The following is a 27,396-nucleotide window of genomic DNA, read 5'->3' on the forward strand; positions in this document are numbered from 1 at the left end:
TGCCAGACCTCTGGAATGCTCTAGGACCATGTGCCTGGCCGGCGCGTCCCATGCTGGGTCCACCAATCCCCCTCTGTGGTTGTCCAAAGGCTCTTTTCCAACTGCCATATTCCTGGGCCCCTTGTGCTAGGCAGACCGTGGGAACAGGAGTGCCAGCAAAGGCTCCTATACCAGGGTTAGTCAACAGGCGGACCGCGGGCCAAATCCAGCCCGCCAGACGCTTTTGAATGGACCCTGAAATCTTTCTACTTACTTATTATCGTTATTATTGTTTGAATTTTTCTCTGGAGTGTGGACCTCGACTATATTTTTACTCTGGCCCTTGATAAAAAATAACTGACTACCCCGGTCCTACATGACTCGGAAACGCCATCAGCTCAAAGCCAGCCAGTATTTCGGGGCCCTTAGTAATCGCCACCCCCCGGGGACAAAGCACAGGAACAATCACCTCCCAACTTTCCATCACCACAACACCGACGGTTGGCTTGTTACCACCAAACTGACCAGCCACCGGTCTGCAGCAGTCTTGGGCAGCCGGCTTCCATATGGCACTGGCGCCCCATTTCAGGACTGGACTGGACTGGTCTCCCTGCGTCCTGGGGCTCAAGGGTCGGGCGAGCTCCTCACATGGTTCCTGTTTACTGACTTGGTGAGCTAAAAACACTTCCACACACAGGCCGAGGAGACACAAGTTCTCCCACAATCCATTACAAAACAGTTCAGCGAGTGGCTTGGTTTCAAAATGGCCAGTTATGGGGAATCTGCCACAATCATTGGCTGTTAAAAATTTGTGCCTTATTTCCAGTGTGAATTTGTCTGGCTTCAAATTCCAAAGATTGGATCTTGTTAGACCTTTGCCTGCTAGACTGAAGAGCCCATTATTAAATATCTGCTTCGAAGCAGGTACTTAGAAACTATGATCAAGCCACCCCTGAACCTTCTCTTTGCTAAGCTAAACAGACAGAGCTCCTTAAGGCAAGGCAGGTTTTCCAATCCTTTCATCATTCTAGCAGCTCTTCTCTGAATCTCTCCAATGGTTCTACACCCTCTTGAACTGTGGGCACCAGAACTGGACACAGGATTCCAGCAGCAATCACACCAGTGCCAAACACAGCAGGGAAATAACCTCTCTGCTCCTACTCAAGGTTCCCCTGTTTATATGTCCGAAGATCACCTTAGCCCTTTTGGCACAGCGTCACACTGAATATCATAGAATATCAGGGTTGGAAGGGACCTCAGGAGGTCATCTAGTCCTACCCCCTGCTCAAAGCAGGACCAATCCCCAGACAGATTTTTGCCCCAAATGGCCCCCTCAAGGATTGAACTCACAACCCTGGGTTTAGCAGGCCAATGTTCAAACCACTGAGTGATCCCTTCCCCCTTGGCAGCTTATGTTCAACTGCTTGTCCAAGATGATTCACCAAGATGATCTCCAAGGCTTTTTCAGAGTGGCTGCTTCCCAGGGTAGAGCCCCCCCCCAATCCAGTAAGTGTGGCCTGCATTCTTTGTTCCTCAATTACATTTACGTCTGGCCCTATTAAAACACACATTGCCCCCTTTACCAAGTGATCCAGACCGCCCTGAATCAGTGACCTGGCCTCTTCATTATTTACCCTTCCTCCAATGTCTGTATCATCTGCAAACTTTATCGGTGATGATTTTTTGCCTTCTTCCAAGTCATCGATAAAAATATTACACAGCGTAGGGTCAAGCTCCGATCCCTGTGGGACCCCACTGGAAACACACCCATCCACGAGGATTCCCTGATTACAATTATCTTTTGAGACCTGTCAGCCAGCCAGTTTTTAATCCATTTAATGGGTGCCACCGTGTTCATTTCGTACTGTTCTAGTTTCTTCATCAAAATGTTGTGTTCAAAAGTCAAATGCCTCACAAAATTCTAAGTATACCACATCCATGCTATTACCTTTATCAACCAAACTTGTAATCACATCAAAATAAGAGATCAAGTTAGTCTGAGCGGATCTATTTTCTATAAACCCATGCTATTGCCATTAATTCTATATCCCTCCTTTCATTCTTTATTGATTGAGTTGGATATCTACCATTCCATTATTTTGCCTGGGATCAATGCCAGTCTCACAGGCCTACAATTACCCAGGGTGAACTCGTCACCATTTTTAAAATACTGGCACAACATTAGCTTTCTTCCAGTCCTTTGGGACTTCCCCAGTGTATTAAGACTTTTTGAAAATCAGCATTAATGGGCTAGCAAGGTCCTCGGCCAGCTCTTTTAAAACTCCTAGATGCAAGTTATCCGGATCTGCTGCTTTAAAAGTAGCTGCTGTTAACATGCTCCTTAGTCACGGTTAGAATAGAAAGTATTTCTCACCATCATATAACATGAATAGATGATCTAGCATTTTCCCAAATGGAAAACAGAAATATTTATTGAACAAGTTTGCCTTTTCTATGTTATTATTGTCAGCTCTACCATTTCCACCTACTAATGGATAAATACCATTTTTAGGTTTCCTTTTGTTCTGAATATTCTTAAAATATGTTTTTATTGTCCTTAACTCGGCTGGCCATAGATAATCTCCTTGTGTCCTTTTGCTTCCCTTAGCAATTTTCTACAATTCCTAGCATCTAATTTATATTTCCCCCCATATGTTATGTATTGTATTTTTTTATATCTGCTTTCGCTTCTCCTCTAAGCCAGGTTGTTGTTTTTTGCCCCATCGGTATAGCCTTCTTTCTTGCTTGGGGAATTTGGGCTTTTGGGGCATCTAGTAGAATGTTCTTATACAACTCCAAAAGAGCATTCACAATTTTCTGATTAAATGCTTTCTCCCAGCTCATTGACTAGTCACTGTTTTCAGCTTTGTGAAACAGGCCAATTTAAAGTACAGTGTTTGCGCCTGACAAATGTAATCAAGTAATGATCACTGGCACCTAAGCAATGATCAATAAGCCCAAGGTGCTTCTCCTTAATAATCAAATCAAATCAAATAATAATAAGACCTAGCTCTTGTCTAGTGCTTTTCATCACTAGACCGCAAAGTGTTTGACAAAGATCAGTAACATTATCCCCATTTTACTGATAGGGAAACTGAGGCAGAGAGCAGGGCAGTGACTTGCCCAAGATCAGCCAGGAATCTTTCTCCTCTGGTTTCCACCCCAATGTCCCCCTGTTATATGATTCCCAAGCAATTAATCACCCCAGGAATGTGCTCCCTTTCCCCGAGCCCACAACTCACGGCTGACCCCACATGCCTCGAATGGCGTGTGATGCAGAATGTGTCTGGTGGGACGGGGCCCCCTGGGCCCAGGGCACGCGTCCCTGCTGGTTTCTATCCGGCGGGGTGTCTCTGATGCAACACCAGCTGTGACGCCCCCCACAGTCAGTGCACGGAGGGGGTTTCTCTCCGTGCAGCTCCAGAGGGTGCCCACTGCTTTGCTCACTCTCCAGTCGGGATTCCCAGATGAGGACTCTCGAGTTGGAGGCACAATCCCGTCATCATCTGGGATAAAGAGGCCGTCTGGGCACGAACCGTCCCCTGGGGGTGGGAGACAGGGAACCTCGGGAATAGGAACTGCCCACAGGTGTGTCACTGATAACCACTGCTCCCAGGGCACGAACCCCAGAGCCCAGTGCGCAACATGCATCTGCCGAGGGGAGGAGATGGGCAAGGACAGCTAAGAAAGGGAACAGTGAAGGGAAGGTGCCAGAGTGGGGGGGCTGCAGGGGTGACTCTCTCTTTCGAACACTAAGATCCTTTCTGGCTCAGTCACTAGCCCCGGGGCCGGATGCAGGATTCTTCAGGGGAGGTTCTCTGGCCCGGGTGATTGAGGAGACCAGACTGGATGGGTGTAATGGTCCCTTCTGGCCTCAGGACTCTACGTTTATGTTTTGATTTATGGTTCCAGAACTCTCTGGTACTCAGGCGGTGAATCCCCCCCAGGCAGAAAGGGGCTTTTCAGAGCCAAGGCAAACACTGCACGTCCCAGGCCGAGATCAGACCTGGGGGACCTCACGCCACTTTCCCAGGGTCCCAACATTTCATTTCATCCATCCACGTGTTCGGAGGGGTTTTATCTCATCCCTCACCTGTGTAGATGCCTCTCAGGATCTCTGGTTCCTCAAGGCCCTGGGCAGCTGGGACAAAGGGCTCCTCTCCTCGCTCCAGGCAGGAGATGATGTCGGGCTTGTGACTAGGAATCCCTGCTCATGGGAAAGTCCGCAGGTAAGGTCCCAGCTTGCCAAATGTCTCAGCCGTCATTGTTCCATTATTTTGACCCCGGCCACCCTTCCCGTGCCCACAAGGACGTGGGATCCGCACAGCTGGGGAAATACCACGGAAGCCTTCTGGGGAGGCGAAGTGTCTGCGAGGGGAGTTGATGTGCCCCTGTTAAGACCCCAACGCCTCTGCTAAATACCAATGGACCCCCCCCATCTCCAACTCAGAGGTAAATCCAATCCCTGCATTGGCACTACTGTCCTTCCCCCTCTGGGGGCAAGTTACGATGGGGGGGCCACAAGCTAAAAGGGAGGACATGTGACCACCCCTGCCAAGTGACCCTCCCCCCGCACAGTCCGGGGCCGCCGTGTTCTCCCCGCCCCACGTTACCTGCAGGGAGGGGCCCCGGGGGTTCTGTCTTTCTCTCCCTGTGCATCCCCCTTCCCCCAGGCAAGTCCGACCCACTCTCCCCGGCAGCCAGGCAAGGAGCAGGACAGAGCCACATCTGCCTGAAGGAGCCTGGCTGGGAGGCAGCCTGGGCCGGAGGGAGGGAGCAGGACTCCAGCTCGCTTGGCCCTGTCCCTGCAGCATGGCCTGAATGGAGGGTGGCCCCTTCTCTCCCTGTGCCTCCCCCTTCCCCCAGGCAAGTCCGACCCACTCTCCCTGGCAGCCGGGCAGGGAGCAGGACAGAGGGCGGCCCCTTGTCACCCCAGTTGCCAGGGACAGAGGTGAACGAACCAGAGGCCCCCTCTTCCCCCACCCCGCAGTCAAGCCCAGGCAGGGAGTGGGACTTTCTGAATATGGGTAGTAGGCAAGACACCCAGAAACCTCCTCTTCCAAGCACAATGCCGTGCTCTGGGAACACGTACTGGAGATCCTAATGACTATAATCCACTCTCAAGCTGCATGGCTTCAGCCAGGCACCTGAAGGGGTCAGGAAGGATTTTCCTCCCACTGATGCTCAATTGTAATCTAGGGAATTTTTCCATCTTCCTCTGAAGCATCAGAGTTCTGGCCACAGCGAGAGACAGGATCTTGGCTGGGGTGGGCTGGTGGTTTGAGGTGGTGCAGAGAATCCTCTCTCTAGACGCCCGGCTGCTCCCTCACTCACACACTCGGGGTCATACCGATGCTGGATTTGGGGTTGGGAAGGAATCTTCCCCTTGGTCAGATAGGCAAGGACCGTGTGGGTGTGTAGGGGGGGTTCACTTTCCGCTGCAGCATGGGACGAGGGTCGCCTGCTCGGATCACCCCTAACCAATTCCCTGCCATTGCAGGGGCCTCAGGTGCTGGTGACGCCTGGATCTCTCCTGTTCTCTGCCTTTGGTTCACAATAGCGGAGTGGCTCAAGGGCTTTAGTTTAACTGAAGTCACAGGGTTCAAAATAGGGGTATTGGGGTGACATGTCAGGGCCTGTGACACACAGGAAGTCAGACTGGACGATCTAATGAACCCATCTGCCCTTAAAGGCTGCGAACCGAGGAAAGCTGGCCTGTCCCATCTCCTGCTGGCGTGGCTCTGGGAGTGGGGGGTGACACCTCTCACACAGATTCTGGGGACTACGGAAGCTGAGCCCTAGGAAGTCTAAGGGATGATGAGAAAACCTGAGCCAAGGCCTAGAGAAGCAAATAGCTTACCCAGCGAGGCCACGTTCCCATAGTTCTCCATCATCGTGTCCCGGTAGAGCTCCCGCTGGCTGTCGCCCAGAAGGGCCCACTCTGCCGCCGTGAAGTGCACAGCCACGTCGGCAAACGTCACTGGCACCTGGAAGAACAAACGCCCCCTTCTCAGGGCCTGCCTCTCCCAGGCCCGCCCCGCTGCTCATCCGCGCACGGAGCAGCAGGGGCTTGCACCACGCGTTCTGTGCAGCTTTGCTTTCTGTTGAGAGGGAAAAGGCAAGAGGCAGTGATGCCTTTGTGGCTCTGGCCTTGGATTCAAGGCACCTGGGGCTCCCTCTAGCCCGGTGCCTGGTATCCAGTCTCTGACAGCAGCTTGGAAGAAGGTGCCCCAAACCCTACAGGAGACAGCTATGGGAGCCCTGCCCCCAGGGAAATTTCTCCTCTCCCCCAGTAGTTAGAGGGCAGTTCATGCCCTGAGACAGGAGGATTCTGGCCCTGTCCAAACCCTGGTTTGGGTTTAAATATTTATTATTGTAAGTGGACAAGACAGGCAGAGAAACATTTCTACCACAACAGAGAAAGCTGCCTTTCTAAGGGCTCAGATTATTCCAGCTCTTATTCCAGAATAAGCATGCCTTATTCCAAATTAGTTTAATTCACTTTGGGATTAAACTAATTCAGAATAAAGCACATTTATTCCAGAATAAGAGCATCCACATGTCAAATTAATCTGAGCTAGTTAATCCATCTAAATTCACACCTTACTTCATTCTGGATTAACATTTATGTGTAGACAAGCCCTAAGGCCCAGGAACAGATTGTACCACTTTGGGGAGGAGAGTGTGTGACAGTCTGTACTACTACGTTCACCCCTTTTACAGGACTATGACAAATTCTGTACAAAGTATGCCTTGTGAGGTATCATTTGAAAACTCATAATTTACTGACAATTATTGTCCTGGTAAAATATGTGTGTATATGAAGTTATAAGATTCTACTATATGATGTTACTAAGACATATTCAAAGTCTGGGGAGCAGTCACAAACCAGTTCCCCAGAGAGAAAAGGCTACCCGACACTTCAGCCAGGTGTCAAAAAAATCAAATAGAGCATCACCTGGTAAAGTCGCCATTCTTTGGCAGGAAAGAGGGTGTGTGTGTGTGGGGGGGGGGAAATCTACATCTTGATAAAGAAACAGCTGGGAGTTCCCATCCACACAGACTTTCTGTTCTGAACCTTAGCTGGAGATGATTCTCAAAGAAGAGGAAGAACGATAAGGGAGAGCAGATGCCCCAAATTATTCCTCCCTTTCTCTCTACCCATGGCATCCACAACCTCTGGAGAACAAAGGAAACAGCTTTGGACTGGAGGAGGGATCCTGATGCGAAGAAATTCAGCGAGTACAACTGCTGTAACCTGGTAAGAGAGACGGAGCTGGCGGAGTGGAGCTGGTTGGGGCTGGGCTGCTCCACTTCCTGCCGCTGGGGAGTGCAGGGAGGTTGGGGAAAGGACGCCCCCCGCACTCACTGGCAGCGGGAAGGAGAGCAAGGCGGCCCCAGCCCGCTCCACTCTGCCAGCTCCCAGATGTGGTGCTCCACTTCCTGCCGCCGGTGACTGCGGGTAGGTTGGGGAAAGGACGCCCCCCCCATACTCACCTGCAGCGGGAAGTGGAGCGCTGCAGCTAGGAGCTGGCGGAGTGGAGCAGGCTGGGGTCAGGTTCCTCTGCTTCCGCCGCTGCTGGTGAGTGTGTGGGGGATCCCTTCCCCCAAGTGACACATCTGGGACCGGGGTGAGGGAAGTAAAGCGGGCTGCTCCCGGCCCCCCACTAATCCCCTGGGCCACTCCGAGACTGCGGGGTCCCCAAAAGTGTCCTCCTTCAGCTCCTTCCCCCCAGACCCTGGGGGGGGGAGCCCCTGACCGCCCCCGAGACCCTCTGTCCCTTATCAAACCCCTCGGCCCCAACCTGGTCCGGCACCCTTAACACGCTGCTCAGAGCTTTACCGTGTTATATGCGAACCCGCATTATATCGGGTCGCGTTATATCGGGGTAGAGGTGTAGTTGTGCTTTTATTTTCTTGTAACCAATTCTGACTTTTATGCCTCATTACTTATATTCACTCAAAATCTTTTTGCAGTTAATAAACTTGTTTATTGTTTTATCTAAAACAGTGTGTTCGAACTGAGGTGTTCGGGAAACTCCGTGTGGGATAACAGGATTTGTGCATATCATTTTCTATTAACAAAATGATGAGCTCTGTGTGAGCTTGTATTGTCCAGGAGAGGGCTGGGCAGTCCAAGACATACATTTCTGGGGACAGTCCAGGACTGGGAGTTTGCTGGTGGTGCTCTGCAGTGTAAATCAAAAGTGGCCAGCTGCAGCACTCAGCCACTATAAGTGGGAGTAACGTACATGCTGCAGGCTGTGTGTGAGCAGACCAGGAGTGCTAGCTCTCAAACAGTGTAAAAGGCACCCCAGGTTGGAGAACTGAAGTGCCACAGTTGTTCATCAGTCCAGATTGTACCCTGGGTAATGTCACAGAGTGTCCCTGTATCCCACCCCTGCCCTGGCAGCCAGGGGACTCACCTTCCTGCAGTGTCGAATGAGGTCTGTGCCATGGCTAAATCCTTTCCCACACCCCGGGCAGCGGAAGGGACTTTCCCCCATGTGGACCCTCCGGTGCGCGATCAGGTGCGAGTTCTGCCGGAATCGCCTCCCGCACTCAGCGCATTGATGGGGTTTCTCTCCAGTGTGCACTCGGCGATGGGCATGGAGGGAGGAGCTGTGCCGGAACCGCTTCCCGCACTCGGCGCACGCGTGGGACTTCTCTCCAGTGTGGATCCACTGGTGGGTGGAGAACGCGGAGTGGCCAGCAAAGGTTTTCCCGCATTCGGCGCACTGGTAGGGTCTCTCTCCAGTGTGGACCCGCTGGTGGGTGATCAGGTGCGAGCTCTGCCGGAATCTCCTCCCACACTCAGCGCACTGATGGGGTTTCTCTCCCATGTGCACCCTCCGGTGCGTGTTCAGGGAAGAGCTGTGCCGGAATCTCCGCCCGCACTCAGCGCATTGATGGGGCTTCTCTCCTGTGTGGACTCTCCGGTGCGTGATCAGGTGGGAGCTGTGCCGGAAGCTCTTCCCACACTCAAGACACTGGTGGGGTTTCTCTCCTGTGTGCACTCTCTGGTGCGTATTGAGCGAGGACCTGTGCTTGAACCTCTTCCCACATTCGGCGCATTGATGGGGTGTCTCTCCTGTATGAACTCTCCAGTGTGTAATAAGGTGTGAGCTGTGCCCAAAACTTTTCCCACACTGAGGACACTGATGGAGCTTCTCTCTTGGTTGGCTCTTTGGCTGGCCCCAGTCAGATTTACTCTGTCTCTTCCCTACAGTGTCTCCCTGCTGCCACTGTGTCCCGCTCGGACTCCCAGAGGAATCCTCTTTGCCGGGACCCTGGGAATCACGCTCTCTGAACCTTTCCGTTAACGCCATGAGCGATTCCACTGTCGTAGGAGTGTTCTGAGCTCGCCCGGCCTCCTCATTGTCAGCTCCCATCCCATTCTCATCTGCAAGAAAAACAGAATCCAGACACAAGTCATTCCCTGGGCTGTGGAGACAGACACATTTGGGAAAGGTTTGTAACCAATAAATCACTAATCATAAGAGTTTAAACCGAAGCGGTGAATCTCCTAATCCTTCCTTGGATGGAAGAGAGTACAGGGAGGGAATAGTACTGTCATAAACAGATAGTTAAGGGTTAAAGTCTCTTTTACCTGTAAAGGGTTAACAAGCTCAGTAACCTGAGAAACACCTGACAAGAGGACCAATCAAGGGACAAGATATGTTCAAATCTCTGTGGAGGGACGGCTTTGTCTGTGTTCCTTGTTTGCTCTGTGTTCTCTCTTTGGATCTAAGAGAGGCCAGACATGTCTCCAAGTTCTCCTGGAGTATTTCCTACTATCCAGTATAGTGAGTATTAGAAAGGCGAATTAGTCTTATAATTTAATTTCTACATTTGCAATTGTGTGTTTGCTAAAGGAAATTCTTTATTTCTGTTGCTGTTACTGATTATGCTGAGGAGGAGGGAGGGGAAGTCTCCCCAGTTTTTATAAGTTAGACCCTGTATTTTTGCATCCTGGTAATACAGAGAGAGTGTACTTTTTTCTTTCTTTAATAAATTATTTTCTTTTCTTTGGACTTGGTTAATTCCTTCTCGTGTGGAGATTCAAGGGAAGGGGAGGGGGGAAGAGTGAGTTCCTCCTGAGGTTGAATCACAGAGTTGAATCGGTGTGTATCTCTCCAGAGTGGCTAGGAGAGAGAGAGGGGGCAAGTGGGCTGCTTCCCTTTGTGCTGAGATTCAAGGTGGTTGGATCTGTGTTCCCCAGGGAAAGTTCAGGGGAACAGGGAGTGTGCTAGACACTTAAAAACCTAGCTGGTGGCAGCATAGTAGATCTAAACTAGGATTTTAGTTTAGAGGAGTCCATGCAGGTCCCCATCTTGTGAACCCAAAAGCTCCAAGTGGGGGAGAAACCTATGACAAGTACAAAGACAGAAAGCACCTTAACACTAGGAAGGGGCCTGGGGAGCAGCTGTCAGGGCTCCTATTCTTTGCCTCCTCATTTGAAGTTTAAAAAAAAATCTCAAATCGTGGCACTAAGGGCTCCCTCCATGCAAAGGACTGTTCCTTACCTTACCATAACTGCAGATCTTTGAGATGTTGTTGTCAAGGGGGGTTCGAGTGTAGGTGTGCAGGAGATGAGACCTGAACAGCCGTGGCCGTCAGGGCCATGCATGCACCATGCACTTCCTTGCGCTCCAATCTGAGAGTTCCAAAAAGCGTGGAAAGGCGGCAACCGCCCCTTAGTTCCCTAATTCAGAATCCTGCAGGTGGAGGGCTCCAGACAAGCAGGGATGGAGGGTGGATCCACACTGATAACATCCCAGAGAACCAGTTACCGTAGGGTAAGTGACCGTTCTCACTGCTTCAAAAACACATCAGTGTGGATCCTGCCGGAGGTGGCTGGCAAGCAGTGTTCCATCTGGAAGGCAGCTGATCTAGCTGAACTGTTCTCCGGTCCTTGGCATCTGACCCGCAGCTAGGCCAAGCACACAGTGCTTAACGAAGCTCAGGTGGTTACCCCACGTCACTGCTTTGCAGATTTCAGATACAAGCAGATGATGTGGCTTGTGCTGCGGTGGAGTAAGCCTCAATGGCCGGAGGGAGAGGCCCACCAGCCATCCGGCAATACATCAAGGTATGGATATCCTCTGGGGCAAAAGAGCCTGCCCTCTCAAAGCCCTGGAGATGGCTATGAAGAGACAAGGAGATGGATGGTTTTGTTCTATCAGTGTAGTGCCCCCGAAGTGTCCAGAGAGTGGGTTTGGGAAATGACCACACATGAGCCGACAGACTAGTTCAGATGAAATGTTGAGACTACATTGGGGATAAACTTCAGATGAGGTCTCGGCTTCACCTGATCCTTGTGACAGGCTGCGTGAGGAGGGTAAGCCATGAGAGCGTGACGTTCACGGATGCTTCTAGCCAATGTAAAGGTGTGACAGAACGTACCCCTGTATTCATACCCTACATACTACTGTAATAAACTGTGTACAAAGTATGCCTTGTAAGGTATCATTTGAAAACTTGTAATTTGCTGGTCAGTATCATCTTGATAAAAAGTGTGTGGCAACACTGTATCTGAAGTTATAAGATTCCACTGTGTGGTGTAAACAACACATGTTCCAAACCCACAGCCCTGCTCAAACTGAGGTTGGCAAACAGGTCTGTCTCAAACAAAGGAACAGGTGTTCTGCTTAATTTGCATTTAAACTGTAAACAGAGTCATCAAGCAGGAAGGGAAACAAAGAAAGCTCAAATAGAAGAAAAAATGCAGCAGGGAACATCCTTCCACATAGATTCTTTCGCTCCTGGTCTATGTGCAGATGTGTGCCACCAGTAGAAACAGAAAACCTTGATATAATATATATTTTTGAAAAAGTTACCAAATAGGGATAATTACTCCAGCCAGGACAGGTTAGGCATTTTAGAATTCACTACTCAAAGAATTAAATTTAAGCATTAGAGAGAAATAAAATTATGAAATGCACAGACCAAGCAAAAAACTAAACCAACAGCACCTTGAAAGAATAAAATCACACAGAATATATGTGCACTGAAGGAAGTACCCAAGAAGTAACAACAACACAAGTATGTGTTAGGAGGTGAGTGTGAAAGAGAGAGAGTGTGTGTGTGTGAGAGTGAGAGAGAGAGAGAGAGGGGCACTTGGCATTGGCCACTGTCGGTCGACAGGATACTGGGCTGGATGGACCTTTGGTCTGACCCTGTATGGCCGTTCTTATGTTCTTCTTCTTATGTCAGAGACAGAGTGTGTGTGTATGTGTGAGACAGAGTTTAAGTGTGAGTGAGAGACAGTGGGTGTGTCAGACAGTGTGTGTGAGACAGAGAATGTGTGTGCGTGTGAGAGAGTGTGTGTGAGACAGAAAGTGTGTGTGTGTGTGAGAGAGACTGAGTGTGTGCGCGCGCTGGCTGCTGGGGAAGTCTATGAGAGATTGTGCCCTGTGTCTTTAAGCACAGAGACACTCACCGGAAGGCCAGTTAAGACCACAGCAGCTCCGTCCGGCTCCTGAGTGCTGTCTCTCCTCCCCTGCTCTGCGGAGACGGGGTACATAGGCAGAGGGAGGGGAACACCCTGACATCAGCGCCTCCCCCCCCCCCCCGCTCTGCACAGCCAGCAGAAAGGTCCCAGGGATCGGCTGGCCAGGGCTCCACGGCAGAGGGCAGGAGCAGTGCGGCTGCAGAGCAGCGAGGGGAGGGGCACCTGAACTCACGTGCTGGATGTGCGCGGCTCTACTATCAGTGTGCGGCACTTGACTGATTCCTGGGCAGCTGTGCAGCTTAGAGGAAACACTGCTCCTGGAGCCCAGCTGGAAATGACTCTCAAGAGAGGGGCTGAAACTATAAAAAGGAGGGTCAAATACACCAAGGCACCCCCTTTCTCTCTCCCTTCCCATCATATTCAATGCACCTGAAACAACAAAGGAAGCCTTCGCTGGAGTCTGGGGAGGGGTTCTAACCTGCAGAATTTGGCCAGTAAGATTGCTGACAGCATATGGTGAGAAACTGCTTGAATCTGATAGTTTGTTAAATTAGATATTAGTAAACATTTTAGCTTTATTTTTCTTATAACCATTTCTGACTTTTATGCCTCATTACTTATATTCTTTGTAGTTAATAAACTTGTTTTATCATTTTCTCTAATCCAATGTGTTTAAATTGAAGTGTCTGGGAATCTGCATTTGGAGTGGCAAGTTATGCGCATATTATTTCTATTAAAGAAACAGCAGACTTAATATAATTTGTATTGTCCAGGACAAGGCAGGGCAGTACAGGACATACATTTCTAGGGGGAAATTTAAGACTGGGGGTGTGTTGGGGTCGCCTTGCAGGCTGCTGAGAACCAGGGCATGGCTTGCTTGCTGGAAGACTGTTTGAGAGTGGCCCAAGTGGGGGCTCTGTAAGACGCACAACATTACTGGGCTGGAGTGACGGAGCTGTTTATTAGTCTGGACCAGGGAGTCCCCAACGCGGTGCCCGCGGACACCATGGCACCCGCGGGGGCATCTAAGTGTGCCCGTGTACTGGCCGGCGGACGAGCATCTGCTGAAATGCCATGGAAATTCAGCGGCATTTTGGCGGTGACGCCTCTGGATGACGCCGAAATTTGGCGGCATTTCGGCGGTGATGCCTCTGGATGATGCCGCTTGCCGCGAAATGGCCACGGTCCTTCGTCTGGCACCCGCCAGACGAAAAGGTTGGGGACCACTGGTCTGGACTGTCCGCTGGTACAGCACAGAAGACAAGAGCTTGGCTAGACATTTGTCAGTTTTTTGCCAGAAAAAGTTACTTCAACAATTTTATTTATGCTAAAACATGCCAATTTCAACGCAATGTCCCATGTAACAGAATTTCAATAACTTTTGTTTTTCATTGGGAAATTTCTTTCTACATTATTTCACATACACATACAGAAGTAGTGCATAATTAAAATGTCTCCTCTTTGTGTTGTAATTCGATAGTTTTACTCTTTGACACAAATCCAATGTCATGCTGCCTGGCATGCTGCCCGTAACAGGTCAGACTGCTGGAATACAGGGCATAGACCCCAGACTGGTGGATATGCTATCGTAAGATTTCACCAAGCCAGTAACAAATGTCTGCTTCCAAATACTCTGCTAGTTATTATGGAGCCACAGACAGACCCCTTCAGGCCCTCGTGCACTAGCCAGACAAACCAGACTTCTGTGATAAATTATGATTAAAACCAGAAATCATGGGTATTAGATTCTTCCAGTTCCAAAAAAACAGACACTCACCCCCGGTTAAAATCTATTTCAGATCTTACCCAAAAACCACGCTGATAGCCAATCCTTTAGTAAATTTAAAACTAAATGTTTATTAATAAAAGAAGAGAGTTATTAAAAGGTTCAAATGAATCATACACATTACAGTTGATTTCAGAGTTTGTAGATCAGGATAATAGCAGTGATGTTAAATCTGCTAGCTTGCAGTAAGTCTCTCCTGAACACCCAAAAGACTGGGAGTTCTCAGTCCATTGTTCAAAGCTTCCCTTTGTTAGAACGCATAGTCCACAGATGTGGAGTAGGAAAAAGTCTCCATTTATACCTTCAGCGCATGCACGTGGAAAGTTACTGTCTCCAATATGGAGTCACGGATCACATGTCTTATGTGCCCTGCTGAAACACTGGGCCTCCATTGTCCATGTGCTCTCTGAGACATCCTCAGGAGGGGCCCATTGGAAGAGCTGATTCTCCTTGATGGCTCATCAACCATGGCTGGCTGGTCTTGAAGTAAATCTGTCTTGTGGGCGTTATTCAGGAACACAACATGTTTGAGATACAAACACATAGCAAAGATTCATAACTTCATGTACAATGATAATACACTCATACAAACAGGGTAATAATACGTAGCAGACTGTAACATTCCCATTGATACTTTCCAAGGCCTACTTTGTACAAGATCTATTGCAACTGTGTTGCGTTTGTGTCTAAGTGTAAAACTATTTTGTTACAACACAAACAGGAGGCCTTTTGATTTAAAAAAGATACAACGTTTCAAGCAGTAATAAGTAGGAGTTGCCCGTAACAATTTAAAAAATAAAATGAAAATAAACAAGAATATTTCAATGATATTATGTCATGATATGACAGCAACATAACTAATCTATGTTGACCGCATATTGAGCAGTAAAAACCACCGAGTCCCTGGAACAAAAGTATGAGAGAACTAATAAGGAACGAGTATTTGATAATGGGCTCTTCAATCTGGCAGAGGAAGATAGGGGACAAGGACACAACTAGGGAGTCATCCGGTTTGGATCTGGTTTTGACCAACATTGATGAATTAGTTGTGAACGTGAAGGTGGTTGGGAACTTGGGAGGAAGTGATCATGATCTGATAGAAGTCAAGATCCTAAGAGAAGGAAGACATGAAAACAGCAAAACAAGGATCCTGGACTTCAGAAAGGCAGATTTCAACCAACTCAGAGAAATAGGAAAGCTCAGTTAGGAAAAAAGGAGTCGGGGGGGGGGGGGCGGGCTGGCAGTTTCTAAAAGATGTAATCCTGAAGGCTCCACAGCAAGCTATTCCAATGCAAAGGAAAGATAAGAAGAGCCACTGGAGACCAGTGTGGCTGCACAAGTTGCTTTTTAGCTATCTGAAATCCAAAAGGGATGCTTACAGGAAATGGAGGGACATGTCACCAAGGAAGTCTATATGGGAATAGCATGAGCATATAGGGGAAAAAATCAGCAAAGCCAAGGCAAAGAATGAGTTACAGCTGGCAAGGAATATTAGCGACAACAAGAAGGGGTTCTACAAATTATCTCAGACAAAAAGAAAGATCAGTGATGGTGTGGGCCCACTCCTCAATGGAGAAGGTGAGCTGGTAATGGAAGAGGACAGGAAGGCAGCGCTGCTCCGTGCCTACTTTTCTTCAGTCGTCACACAAAACAGAATGTGACTGGATGACCAGTGAAGTTATCATAGACAATAAAGGGAAAGGGATGCAGGTCGAGATAAGTAAAGAACACGTCAGAGATCTTCTGACTCATCTGAAAGAATTCAAGTCAGCAGGGCCTGCGGCTATTCACCCTAGGGTGCTGAAGGAAAAAGCTGGAGAAATCTCGGAGCCACTGGCAATAATATTTGTAAACTCATGACAGGAGAGGTCCTGAAAACAGGAGAAGGGCTAATGTGGTTCCCATCTTTAAAAGAGGGGGGAAAGGAGGAGCCGGGGAACTACAGACCACTCAGCCTGACCTTGATAGCTGGGATCTACTAGAGCAATGTATAAAACATCCCATTTGCAAATACCTGGAGGCAGAAGGGGTGATGACGAGCAACCAGCCTGGATTTACTAAGAACAAATCATGTCAAACCAGCTTGATTTCCTGCTTCAACAGCGTAACTGGTTTGGTGGACATGGGGAATGCAGTGGATAAAATATACCTGGACTTTAGCAAGGACTTTGATGCAGTCCCACATGACATTCTGATAAGTCAGCTGGAGAAATGCAGGCTCAGTAGAACTATCATTAAGTTAACACATAATTGGTTAAACAATAACAAACAAAGACTAACTATTACTGGAATGACATCAGACTGAAAGGGGGGAGGGATAGCTCAGTGGTTTGAGCATTAGCCTGCTAAACCCAGGGTTGTGAACTCAATCCATTTAGAGATCTGGGGCAAAAATCTGTCTGGGGATTGGTCCTGCTTTGAACAGGGGGTTGGATTAGATACCTCCTGAGGTCCCTTCCAACCCTGATATTCTATGAGGTCTCAAGCAGGGTTCCACAGGGATCTGTTCTGGGTCTGATGTTGTTTAACATCTTTTCTTTCTTAATGACCTGGATGTACGACTAAAGAGCAGACTGATCAAATCTGCAGATGACACAAAGCTAAGGAGAGTTGCAAACACTTTGGAGGATAGAGCTAAAATTCAAAGGGATCTTGATAAATTGGAAAACTGGGCTATAGACAACAAAATGAAATTCAACAAAGACAATTGTAAGGTGCTACGCTTAGGGAAGAAAAAACAAATGCACAAATACAGAATAGGGGATAACTGGTTTGGCAGCAGCACTGCTGAGAAGGATCTGGGAGTTGTGGTGGATCCCAATCTCAACGTGAGTCAGCAATGCAATGCTGTTGCAAAAAAAGCAAATGCAATTTTGGATTGCATTAACAGAGGCATAGCCTGTAAGTCATGGGAGGTGATAGTATCTCTCCACTAGGCACTGGTTAGGCCTCAGCTGCAGTACTGTATCCAATTTTGGTCACCACTGTATAGAAAGGATGCAGAGAAACAAAGATGATCAGAGGGATGGAATGCAAAACAGACCAGCAAAGATTGAAGGAACTGGGTATGTTTAGTCTTGAAAAGGGGAGATTAAGAGGGGACATGATAGCGGTCTTCAAGTATTTGAAAGGCTGCAATAAAAAAGATGCAGAAAAATTATTCTCTCTTGCTAGAGGGCAGGACGAAGCACTGGGTTCAAACTACAGCACAGCAGTTTTAGACTTAGGCTTGGTCTACACTACAGGTAGGTTGATGTAAGGTCATTTACCTTGACCTAATTATGTCAGTGCCCACACTACAGCCTTCTCCTGCTGATGTAAGTGCCCTCCTCCACTGACATCATAACTTCACCTCCACGAGAGGCGTAAGGCTTATATCGGTGTAGTTTGGCGATGCAGTGTCTGTGTAGACACTGTGTTACTTATATGGGCTGTTGGCTGTCATTCCTGTCAATTTCAAGGCGCCAGCTGTGAAACTTCCAACTATAAGAACCACAGGCGTCAATGTCTCCTGGCACCGGTGGGCGCTCATGCCCCGCCCCCTTCCAACCTCTTCCTCCAAAGACCCCGCCCCCACTCCGCCCCCTCCCTGCCCCTATTGGACTCCTTCCCCAAATCCCGGCCCCGGCCCCTCCTCTTCCCGAGCGCACCGCATTCCCGCTCTTCCCCCCTCCCTCCCACAGCTTGTTACACCATGAAACAGCTGTTTCGTGGCAGCAAGCACTGAGAGGAGAAGCAGGAACAATGTGCTCAGGAGAGGAGGCGGCGGCAGCGGAGGTGAGGTGGGATGGCGGGGACAGGGCAGGGAGTCTGGCTGCCAGTGAGTGTAGAGCACCCACCAATTTTTCCCCGAGGGGGCTCCAGCCCCAGAGTACCCACGATGTCAGCGTCTATGGTAAGAACACTAGGACAACAGAACTGACTGCCTAGGAAAGTCATGGAAGCTCCTTCACTGGAGGTTTTCAAAAAGAGGCTGGGTAGCCACCTATCTTGGATGGTTTAGACATAAGAAATCCTACATCTTGGCAGGGGGTTAGACTTGATGACCCTGGCAGTACTTTCTAATCCTGATTCTATAAGTAGGGCTCTACCAAATTCACATCCATTTTGGTCAATTTCACAGGATTTAAAAAAAAATCACAAATTTCATGATTTCAGATATTTAAATCTGCAATTTCACGGTGTTGTAGTTATAGGGGTCCTGACCCAAAAAGGAGTTGTGGGGGCATCACAAGGTTATTGGAGGGGGGTTGCGGTACTTCTACCCTGACTTCTGCGCTGCTGCTGGCGGCAGCGCTGCCTTCAGAGCTGGGCAGCCAGAGAGCGGCGGCTGCTGGCCGGGAGCCCAGATCTGAAGGCAGAACCGCTGCCAGCAGCAGCGCAGCAGTAAGGATGGCCTGGTACGGCATTGCCATCCTTCTGCGCTGCTGCCTTCAGAGCTGGGCCCTCGGTCAGTAGCAGCTACTCTCCAGCCACCCAGCTCTGCAGACAGCAGCGCAGAAGTAAGGGTCGCATGGTATGGTATTGCCACCCTTATTTCTGACACCCCCTAAAACAGCCTTGAACCCCCCCCCACAACCCCATTTTGGGTCAGGACCCCCAGTTTGAGAAACAGTCTCCCCTGTGAAATCTGTGCGCTATAGGGTAAAAGCACACAAAAGACCAGATTTCACAGTCTGTGACGCGTTTTTCATGGCCGTGAATTTGGTAGGGCCCTATCCAGGGGCGGCTCTAGCGATTTCGCCGCCCCAAGCACGGCGGCACGCCACGGGGGGTGCTCTGCCGGTCGCCGATCCCGCGACTCTGGTGGACCTCCTGCAGGCGTGCCTGCGGATGCTCCACTGGAGCCGCGGGACCAGCGGACCCTCTGCAGGTACGTCTGCGGGAGGTCCATCGGAGCCACCTGCCGCCCTCCCGGCGACCGGCAGAGCACCCCCCGCGGCATGCCACCCCAAGCACACGCTTGGCGTGCTGGGATCTGGAGCCGCCCCGGCCCTATCTATAACACAAGTCAAGGGGTGGAAGTTGAAGCTAGAGAAATTCAGACTGGAAATAAGATATATATATATTTTTTAACAGTGAGGGTAGTTAGCCACTGGAACAATTCACCAAAGATCATGGTGGATTCTCCATCATTGGCAATTTTATAATCAAGATTGGATGTTGTTCTAAAAGAGCTGCTCTAGGAATTATTTGGGGAAGTTCTCTGGGCCACGTTACACAGGAGATCAGAATAAATGACAACAATGGTCCCTTCTGGCCTGCCCATCTATTAATCTAGGTCAGTAGCAATAGCACACATTACTGCTGATAGGTAATGAAATCATGTCACAATAATCAAAATATAAAAATGAAAAAAAATTAGAAATAAAATTTTAAAATTCCAAAGTGAAATTCTGAATTTTTCCAAAACACATTTTTTCCCCAAAGAGAATTTTTAAAAACTTTTTGAACTGCCATTTTGAGGAATACATTCTCAGGGAAGATTTCCTTGCTTTGCACAACTCTTGCACAAGTAGGGAGCAGTCTGTGTCCATGCCACTCAACCAACCAACATCCAGGCTGGCAGACGCAATGATTTCAGATCTAGAGGGAATGTCTGACCGTGACCCTGCAACAATATGTCCAGACAACCTGGAAGTGGGAGACTGAACACACATCTGGAGCAGGTCCGCTAGCCAGAACAGCCTTGTCCGTTAAGGAGACCTCCATCACTGACCACTCGTGGTTGGGAATGAATCATCTGCTTGGGAAATCTGCCAGATTGTTGCTGACTGCTGGGAGATAAAGTACATTGTAGCTGTGTGGTCTGTTAGTATCAGCACCACGGTATGGCACAGAACAGGCTGGAATGCCATGCAAGCTAAGAGCCATGTCCTTTCCGGAGCAGGTCCCTTAAATCTACAGGGGATTCAGTCAGGCTCCCCAACCAGTTCCTGAGGCATCCATGATTAGCATTACCTCCAAAGGGTGTATGTGTAGGAGAATGGCCTTCTTCAAACAATTCTGGGGTCTAACCACCAATTCAGGACATGTGGGGGAACAACTTTTGCACATGCTGTGTTTAGTAGAAGAATAGGCAGATCTCAGCCAGGCCTGCAATGGCCTCAAGTGAAGACTGCCAAGCAGCATCACATATATGCAGGCTGCCATACCTTTTCTTTCAAGTAAGACCCTAAGGAACCATATGTTGGATTTTAATTAAGTAATGCTATACATGTTTCTTCTCTGGAAGACCATGTAAATTGGACCCAAAGCCACAAACAGTATCTTTAAGTAATTGCTTTTGATGTTTCATACTAGTCGCTTTCAAACCAAACACTCGACATAGCAACTTATAAGAGTGCCCTAAGACAAGTGCATCCTTACTCCTTGGAGAACTACTTCAAGTGTGATAAACATATTAGAGATACTAAAGAACTGATTGCTAATAAATATCTGTAATAAGAAATCTTAGTGATTTGTATTGTTCTCTACTATAACTGCTTGGCCTCAATGCTGTTGATGTAAATCATTTGCAGGAGAGTCCGTTTTATTCAGTACATGCCTAGAACCTCTGATATCTCAACTTAATCTATAAAACTATTGATTGCATATCTATGTGGTTCTTGGTGAATTAATGAACTTGTTGATTCGTTAAGAATAACTAAGTGTCCTGATCTGAAAAGTACTGAACAAGGTAACTACAGACCTGAGAAAAAAACTGATGTTAAAAATTAGTAAACCCCAGACTCAATGAAAAGGGGTTATCATTATTAAATTCCATTAAAATATTGGCTATAATATTTATCAAATTGGCAAATCTAATTAGTTAGATTTCAGCTTTCACATCTACCTGCCACCTCGGCAAAGCCATAAAATTGGCCCCTTTCACATGTAATGACTGGGCTCCCTAGGTACTTCCTGTGAGCCGGGTGGATGGCAGCATGAAGTACAAATCCTGTAAATATTATAATAAATTTGTTTTATGGTAGCACCTCGATGCCATAGTCATGGACCAAGACCACACTGTGATAGAGCCACAAACCAATCTTGAGCCTCAAAGGATGGGCTGATGAAGGCAAGTGTTACACCATCCCGAATCTTCTCTGGTCTAGGGTAGGACAAAGACCTCCCCTTGCTTCTTCAGGATAAGAAAATACCAGGAATAGCAGCTTCTTCCCCTGTACTCCTGAGGTACTTCCTCTATGGCTTCTAGATAAACCAGGAAGCAACTTGTTGGGTGTCCCCCCCCAGTATTCTTATGAGATGGGTCCCTGAAGGACAGGGAAAGGGGCAGAGGTTGGAATTGGACAGGGTGGCCACAGGCAACTACGTCTGGAATCCGTCTGTCTGTTGCTATGGCAGCCCAAACTCAATGGAATGGGGAAAAGTGACATCCAAAGGAGGGGTCAACTCTCCAGTGGTGTGAATGTGGCACTCAACTCTCATTTCAAACCTGTTGCCTGGTACCAAGTGTGGAGTGGCCAATGCTAGATGGCCATGAGGGTGTCCTCCTGGAGTATCCCGGTCACTTTTGTGGTGGATATTTGGAGGGTCTATTCTCTGAGTAGGACGCCCTCTGTCAAGGCTACCCCAGGTATTTATAAGGTTTAAAGTTTGAGACTGGCGTGTAAATTTGTAGTGAGTGCAATGTGGCCCTCTAGTCCTTGAGGGAGTGGAGAGCATCATCTGCACACTCACTAAATAATTCATGGCATCAAACAGCAGATCTCCAATTGCCTGCAGTACCCCTTTAGGGAGGCCCGCAGCTTGCAACCACAAGGCTCTCCTGATGGTCCCAGCAGTGGCCATGGACCTAGCTGCTGTGTCTGATGTGTCTATAGTGGCCTGGAGGGACAATCTGGCCTGAGCTGACCTACCATAATAATAATATCTTTGAACTCCTGGGAGACTCAAGATAAATGGGGTGACCCTTTCCCAGCTTAGGTAGTTGTACTTTGCCAAGAAGGCTTGTGTTATAAATATAGAGGAAAGAGTAGCATAAAATCCCTCCTTGGCAGCTGTACTGAATTGCCTTACCTGTAAGGCAGGGGTTCTCAAACTGGGGGTCGGGACCCCTCAGGGGGTCATGAGGTTATTACATGAGGGGTCGCGAGCTGTCAGCCTCCACCCCAAACCCCGCTTTGCCTCCAACATTTATAATGGTGTTAAATATATAAAAAAGTGTTTTTAATGTATAAGGTGGGGTCGCACTCAGAGGTTTGCTATGTGAAAGAGGTCACCAGTACAAAAGTCTGAGAACCCCTGCTGAAAGGAATTAAACAGTTCAGATAACCTGGCACCTGACCAGAAGGACCAATGAGGGAAGAAGATTCTTCCCCCCAGATTTGAAAGTATTTGTTTGTTGTTCTCTTTGTTTTGTTCCATCACTGGACAGAGAGAGAAGCCAAACAGGTACAACATCTCCTGAAAATATACCTAGAATAATCCATCTAAAAAATCACAGAAATTGTAAGTAGGGCAAGGAAATGCATTAGGTTATCTTTTGTTTTAGCTTGTAAATTTTCCCTATGCTACAGAGGTGGTTTTATTCCTGTTTTTGTAACTGTGAAGCTGAGCCTAGAGAGGAATCCTCTGTGTTTTAAATCTTTTCATTACCCTGTAAAGTTACCTTCCATCCTGATTTTGCAGGTGTGATTCTTTTACTTTTTTCTTTATAATAAAGTTCTTCTTTTAATAACCTGATTGGTTTTCAGTGTCCTGAAGACAAAGGATCTGGTCTATGTTCACATTAGTTTCAAGCCTCCCCAGGACAGGGGGTGAAGGGGCTTGCGGGGATATTTTGGGGGGATAAGGATTCCATGTGACCCTTCCCTGAATTTTTGTGCAAATCACTTGGTGGTGGTGGCAGCAATACTGTCCAAGGACAAGGAAAGGAATTTGTGCCTTGGGGAAGTTTTAGCCTAAGCTGGTAGAAAATAATCTTAGGGAGTCTTTCATGCAGGTCCCCACATCTGTACCCCAGAGTACAGAGTGCGTGTGGGGGGAACCCCTGACAGTGTGGCAGTTTGAAATATGAAGTTGGAGTGAGGCAGAGCTATGCTCCTTCCTCCCAAAAAGGTCTAGTTGTTTTGGATCCTCATCTTGGGGGGTACTTTTTGTTTGTTTTGATTTTTCACGGATAGCAGATACAACCAGTGAGCCTAGTGCTGGATGTAATAATCCTGGCCTTGGCACTAGCACCTGCTTCAGGTTTGACCAACGGGGTAATGTCAGGGCCTGCATATGTAACACAGCAGCACAGAGTGCTGTCCTAGGGTGAGAGACAGTCGATGAGAGGGGAGCTCAAGCTGGAGAGGGGGCTCGGAATCTGCCATAGAATAGGCAGTGAGAAGGCAGTTCAAGAAAGAGGAGGTAAAAAGAGACTACACTGAGGCAAGCAGGAGATTTGCTGAGGAAGTTGGACCACGAAAGGCAGCATACAAGCCTGGCCACGAGGGGCACAGAGCGTATGGCCAGTGAGGTGACCACTGAGACACTGACAGAGGGATACAGTTTGGGTGCCTGGGAAGGGGTATGGCCCTCTAGCTGAGGAGCAGGTGCATCTGTTGGAAAGAGATGCCGTCACCATAGCATCGAAGTAATGGAGCATCAAAAGCCAGAGAGAGGAAAAGATGGGACAGCTGGGGTGAAGCTGGGCTTTGCAGCCAGGGAGAGGAGTTGTCAATTCCCTCTTGGGGTGACACAGCGTATTGTAAAAAAAACCTTCTTTTACTGTGATGGTAATTTAAAGTTTATTATTTTCCTGAGCAAGTATTTGATGCTACTTTACATTATTTATATTATAGTCTATTAATGTTCCTGCCAACTTTCTGGGATTTTTCAGTTGGACAGTTTAAAATTTAAGGTAACCTCCAGCGTGTTGGATTGCCTCTGTTCGCCTCACAGTAGGCATAGTCTAGCTGAGGCCCAGGCCACTGCATTGTGTGCATAAAGTACCGTTCAAAATCCTTTTGTGGCACCTCGTGGTGCCTTTCTGCTTGTTTGGCCGTGGGCAAGTGTTTGTCGCAGTGACTTTGAGACTTCTAGGATACTATCGTTAACCGGAAGAGTGACTCTGGCTGGTGTAGCTGAGCACAGGTTGTCAAACAGCATATGTGCCTTTTCCTCTACCACAGAGGTTTCTGTACCCAGGGTCTGTGCAATTCTGGAAAGCAGGCCCTGGAAAGCCCTGAAGTTGTCCAAAGCTGATGTTGGCAGAGATGACAGCTTCATCTGGACATGAAGAGAGGGTGCCCCCATTCAGATGCACTCACCTCAACTCCCTGCTTCTGTTTTCCCAAGACAGATGATGGCAATCTGACTATGCATAGGCGAACCTTAAATCTTCTCTTTCTAGGATGGGAAGAACAGCTCCCGGAGGCATGGGATGGGGGTCCCCAGCATATCCATGGGAGCATGTTATATAGACATGGCTGGCTTGATTGTGGTTGGCCAGTCCAGTGCCACCCACAGAGAGGTTGGAGGGACAAGCCTCTAAACCATTCTATAGAGTCTTCCCTTGTTTTCAGAGGAAAGGGTTCTCTGCTAGAGATCAGCAAGAATGAGTGCCCTGGAGATAGGGATGATGAAGAAACGTCCTCAATGATTGGTGCCAACTTGTACAGTGATTTCAGTGCTGTGATGGGAACATGCATTGGTGCCAGTCGAGGCAGTGGTACCTGGGACATCGTCAGTACTGGTTCCTCTAATAAGGAGCCCGCAGGTTCCATTCACACCTGTGTTGCTGACATCAGTACCAATCCTATGGATGGTGTTAAGATCAGTACTGGGACACGTTTCTCCAGAGCCAAGCTTATGATTGAGAGAGGTTCACTAGCCTTTGCAACTGTAGAGAGCTTAGTAGTCTTCTCCCTGGAGGGCTGATCCTTGTCTCCACCTCTCCTTATGGAAGGACGCTGAGTGGTTCCTGGATCCATGTCTGCCTCGGTGTTTTGACTTCCCTCATTTCTTGGTGCTGGATTTGAAACCAGGGTCACAAATGCAGAGGTCACTAGTGCTGAGTCTTTCTCTGGTATCAACTTCTTGTCCACATTGGTTTTAGCAGTGGTGCGCCAGCTAGTATGGGCACTAGCAGAGGATGACTTCATGGGAGCCTGGTCCGATCTAGAGGAAGATCCTCTCTCTTCTGGAACTGAGATGATTCACATGGATTTCTGCAGCAGCTAAAACTCGAGGCAGGTGTCATGGGATTTTCATATTCAGACTGAGCACCAGCCAAGGATATGTATTTCCCTGAGGCAAAAAAGATGGGCTGTGGCTGTCAGCTAACAGGATGTCCCTCACAGGATGGACAGGCCTTGTAACCCAAAGCCTGCAAGTCTGCCATTAGATGTGGACAGGGTGCAAAACAAAAAAGGGATTTTTTGTTTTGTTTTTTAAATAATCAGAAAGAAAGAGTAAAACAAAATTCAAATCGTTAACATAAGACAAAATACAGGATAGGTCTTGATCCAAAGAGAGCTCAGAGAAAAACTGTTACAGGGTAGCAGGCAAACTCAACAGCACTTTCTCGCTGCCTCAGATGGGAAGAGGGAACTGAGGAACAATTGCAGCCACTTTACTCTTTATGATCTCAGAAGTGCACAGGGCATGTGCAACCCCTTCTGATGCTGCTGTCCAAGAGATTCGGAGCTCACTGAGAGAGGGCTACACACAGAGGCCAGTGCTGAGCTGGTGTTCCAAGGGGCACAACTCAGCCCAGGGAGCAGCATCATCCCTGGGTCATTGGCAGGGAGCCCTGCGCCGCCCCTCGGTCACTGCACAGCCACTGCAGAGACCGCCAGTATCCCCCTGGGCCTTGCCCCATGCCGACCTACCCCTGGGCCCCTGCCTCCCCCCCGCTCAACCCTACATCTGGGCTGGGCCCCTTCCAGCCCCTGTCCCTTCTGCCCCTGCCCCCACCTGCGCCTACCCTTGAGCCCCTGCCAACCCCTATCCCCACATGCCACCACCTGCCTGCACCCCACCTCCTGCCTGCCCCTATCCATACCTGCTCCTACCCCTGAGCCCCCGCCAGCCCTTATCCTCACGTCCCTACCCCTAAGCCCATCTCCTGCCTGCCCCTATCCCCCACCTACTCCTACCCCATAGCCCCTACCAGCCCCTATACCCTATTCCCACGTGCCCCTGCCTGCCCCTAATCCCACCCCTGCCAGCCCCTATCCCCACCGGCCTCTGCCCCAACCTCATCTTCTGCCTGCCCCTATCCCCCACCTGCTCCTACCCCATAGCCCCTACCAGCCCTACATCCTATCCCCACATGCCCCAACCTACCCTTGCCCCTAACCCCACCCATGCCTGCCATTATCCCCACCTGTCCCTATGCCTAGGCCCTGCCTGCCTGCCCCTATCCCCACCTGCTCCTACCCCTGAGCCCCTGCCAGCCCCTAGCCCCACAAGCCCCTATCCCTAACCTCATGTCCTGCCTGCCCCATCCCCACCTACTCTGAGCCCCTACTCTGGGCCCCTGCCTCCCCCCCGCTCAACCCTACAACTGGGCTGGGCCCCTTCCAGCCCCAGTCCCATATGCCCCAGCCCCCCCCAGCGCCGACCCGGTCCCGTCTGCCCCTGCCATAGCCCCTGCCAGCCCCAGCCCCTATCCCCACATGCCTCTGCCTGCCCCAATCCCACCCCCTGCCCCATCCTCACCTGCTCCTACCCCATAGCCCTGCCAGCCCCTATCCCCACATACCTCTGCCTGCCCCTAATCCCACCCCCTGCCCCATCCCCACCTGCTCCTACCTCATAGCCCCTGCCAGCCCCTATCCCCACATGCCCCTGCCAGCCCCTAAGCCCACCCCCTGCCCCTATCCCAACCTACTCCTACCCCCATAGCCCCTGCCAGCCCCTATACCCTAATGCCTCTGCCTGCCCCTAATCCCACCCCCTACCCCTATGCCCACCTGCTCCTACCCCTGAGCCCCTGCCAGCCCCTAGCCCCTAATGCCTCTGCCTGCCCCTCCCCCTGCCTGCCCCGATCCACACCTGCCCCTGGGTCGCTACCTCTCTCTACCCCGGCCCCGCCCCTCTCACGTCACTCCATCGCTGTGCGTGACGTCACGCTGCCGCGCACCGCAGCCCCCGGCCGCTCTCTCACCTGCGCGAGGGCCCGCGCGGGCGGCCGGCTCCATGCTGGGGGGCAGGGGGGCCTCCCCGCCTCGGCCCCAATTGC

The 27,396-nt window shown here is 49.4% G+C and overlaps 1 protein-coding gene across 2 annotated transcripts; it reads right to left on the minus strand.

Annotated features, from left to right (window-relative positions):
- Positions 1-1,827: 1,827 nt before the first annotated feature.
- On the minus strand, positions 1,828-27,396 carry LOC120388099 (zinc finger protein 3-like). 2 transcript variants are annotated; one of them, XM_039509686.1, is made up of 6 exons: positions 27,322-27,370; positions 12,666-12,792; positions 8,406-9,382; positions 5,840-5,966; positions 4,073-4,186; positions 1,828-3,521 (listed from the first exon to the last, which is right to left on the minus strand). In XM_039509686.1, the coding sequence occupies exons 3-6, from the start codon at positions 9,369-9,371 to the stop codon at positions 3,175-3,177; spliced, it is 1,554 nt and encodes a 517-aa protein (XP_039365620.1). In that variant the 5' UTR covers positions 9,372-9,382; positions 12,666-12,792; positions 27,322-27,370; the 3' UTR covers positions 1,828-3,174. The 2 variants fall into 2 exon arrangements, with proteins under 2 accessions (XP_039365620.1, XP_039365619.1); XM_039509685.1 differs by lacking the exon at positions 12,666-12,792 and having other exon boundaries at positions 27,322-27,396.

This window comes from Mauremys reevesii, linkage group 22, assembly GCF_016161935.1.
Source record: "Mauremys reevesii isolate NIE-2019 linkage group 22, ASM1616193v1, whole genome shotgun sequence".
NCBI lineage: Eukaryota > Metazoa > Chordata > Testudines > Geoemydidae > Mauremys > Mauremys reevesii.

What these genes read in the sequence shown, in the direction of transcription:
- LOC120388099 (XM_039509685.1), bottom strand. Translation starts at nt 27,355, where the DNA reads ATGGAGCCGGCCGCCCGCGCGGGCCCTCGCGCAG. An exon ending in TCATTCGACACTGCAGGAAG is followed by an intron (nt 5,967 to 8,405) that starts GTGAGTCCCCTG and finishes TTGTTCTTCCAG; the next exon opens with GTGCCAGTGACGTTTGCCGA. An exon ending in TGGGAACGTGGCCTCGCTGG is followed by an intron (nt 4,187 to 5,839) that starts GTAAGCTATTTG and finishes TCCCATGAGCAG; the next exon opens with GGATTCCTAGTCACAAGCCC.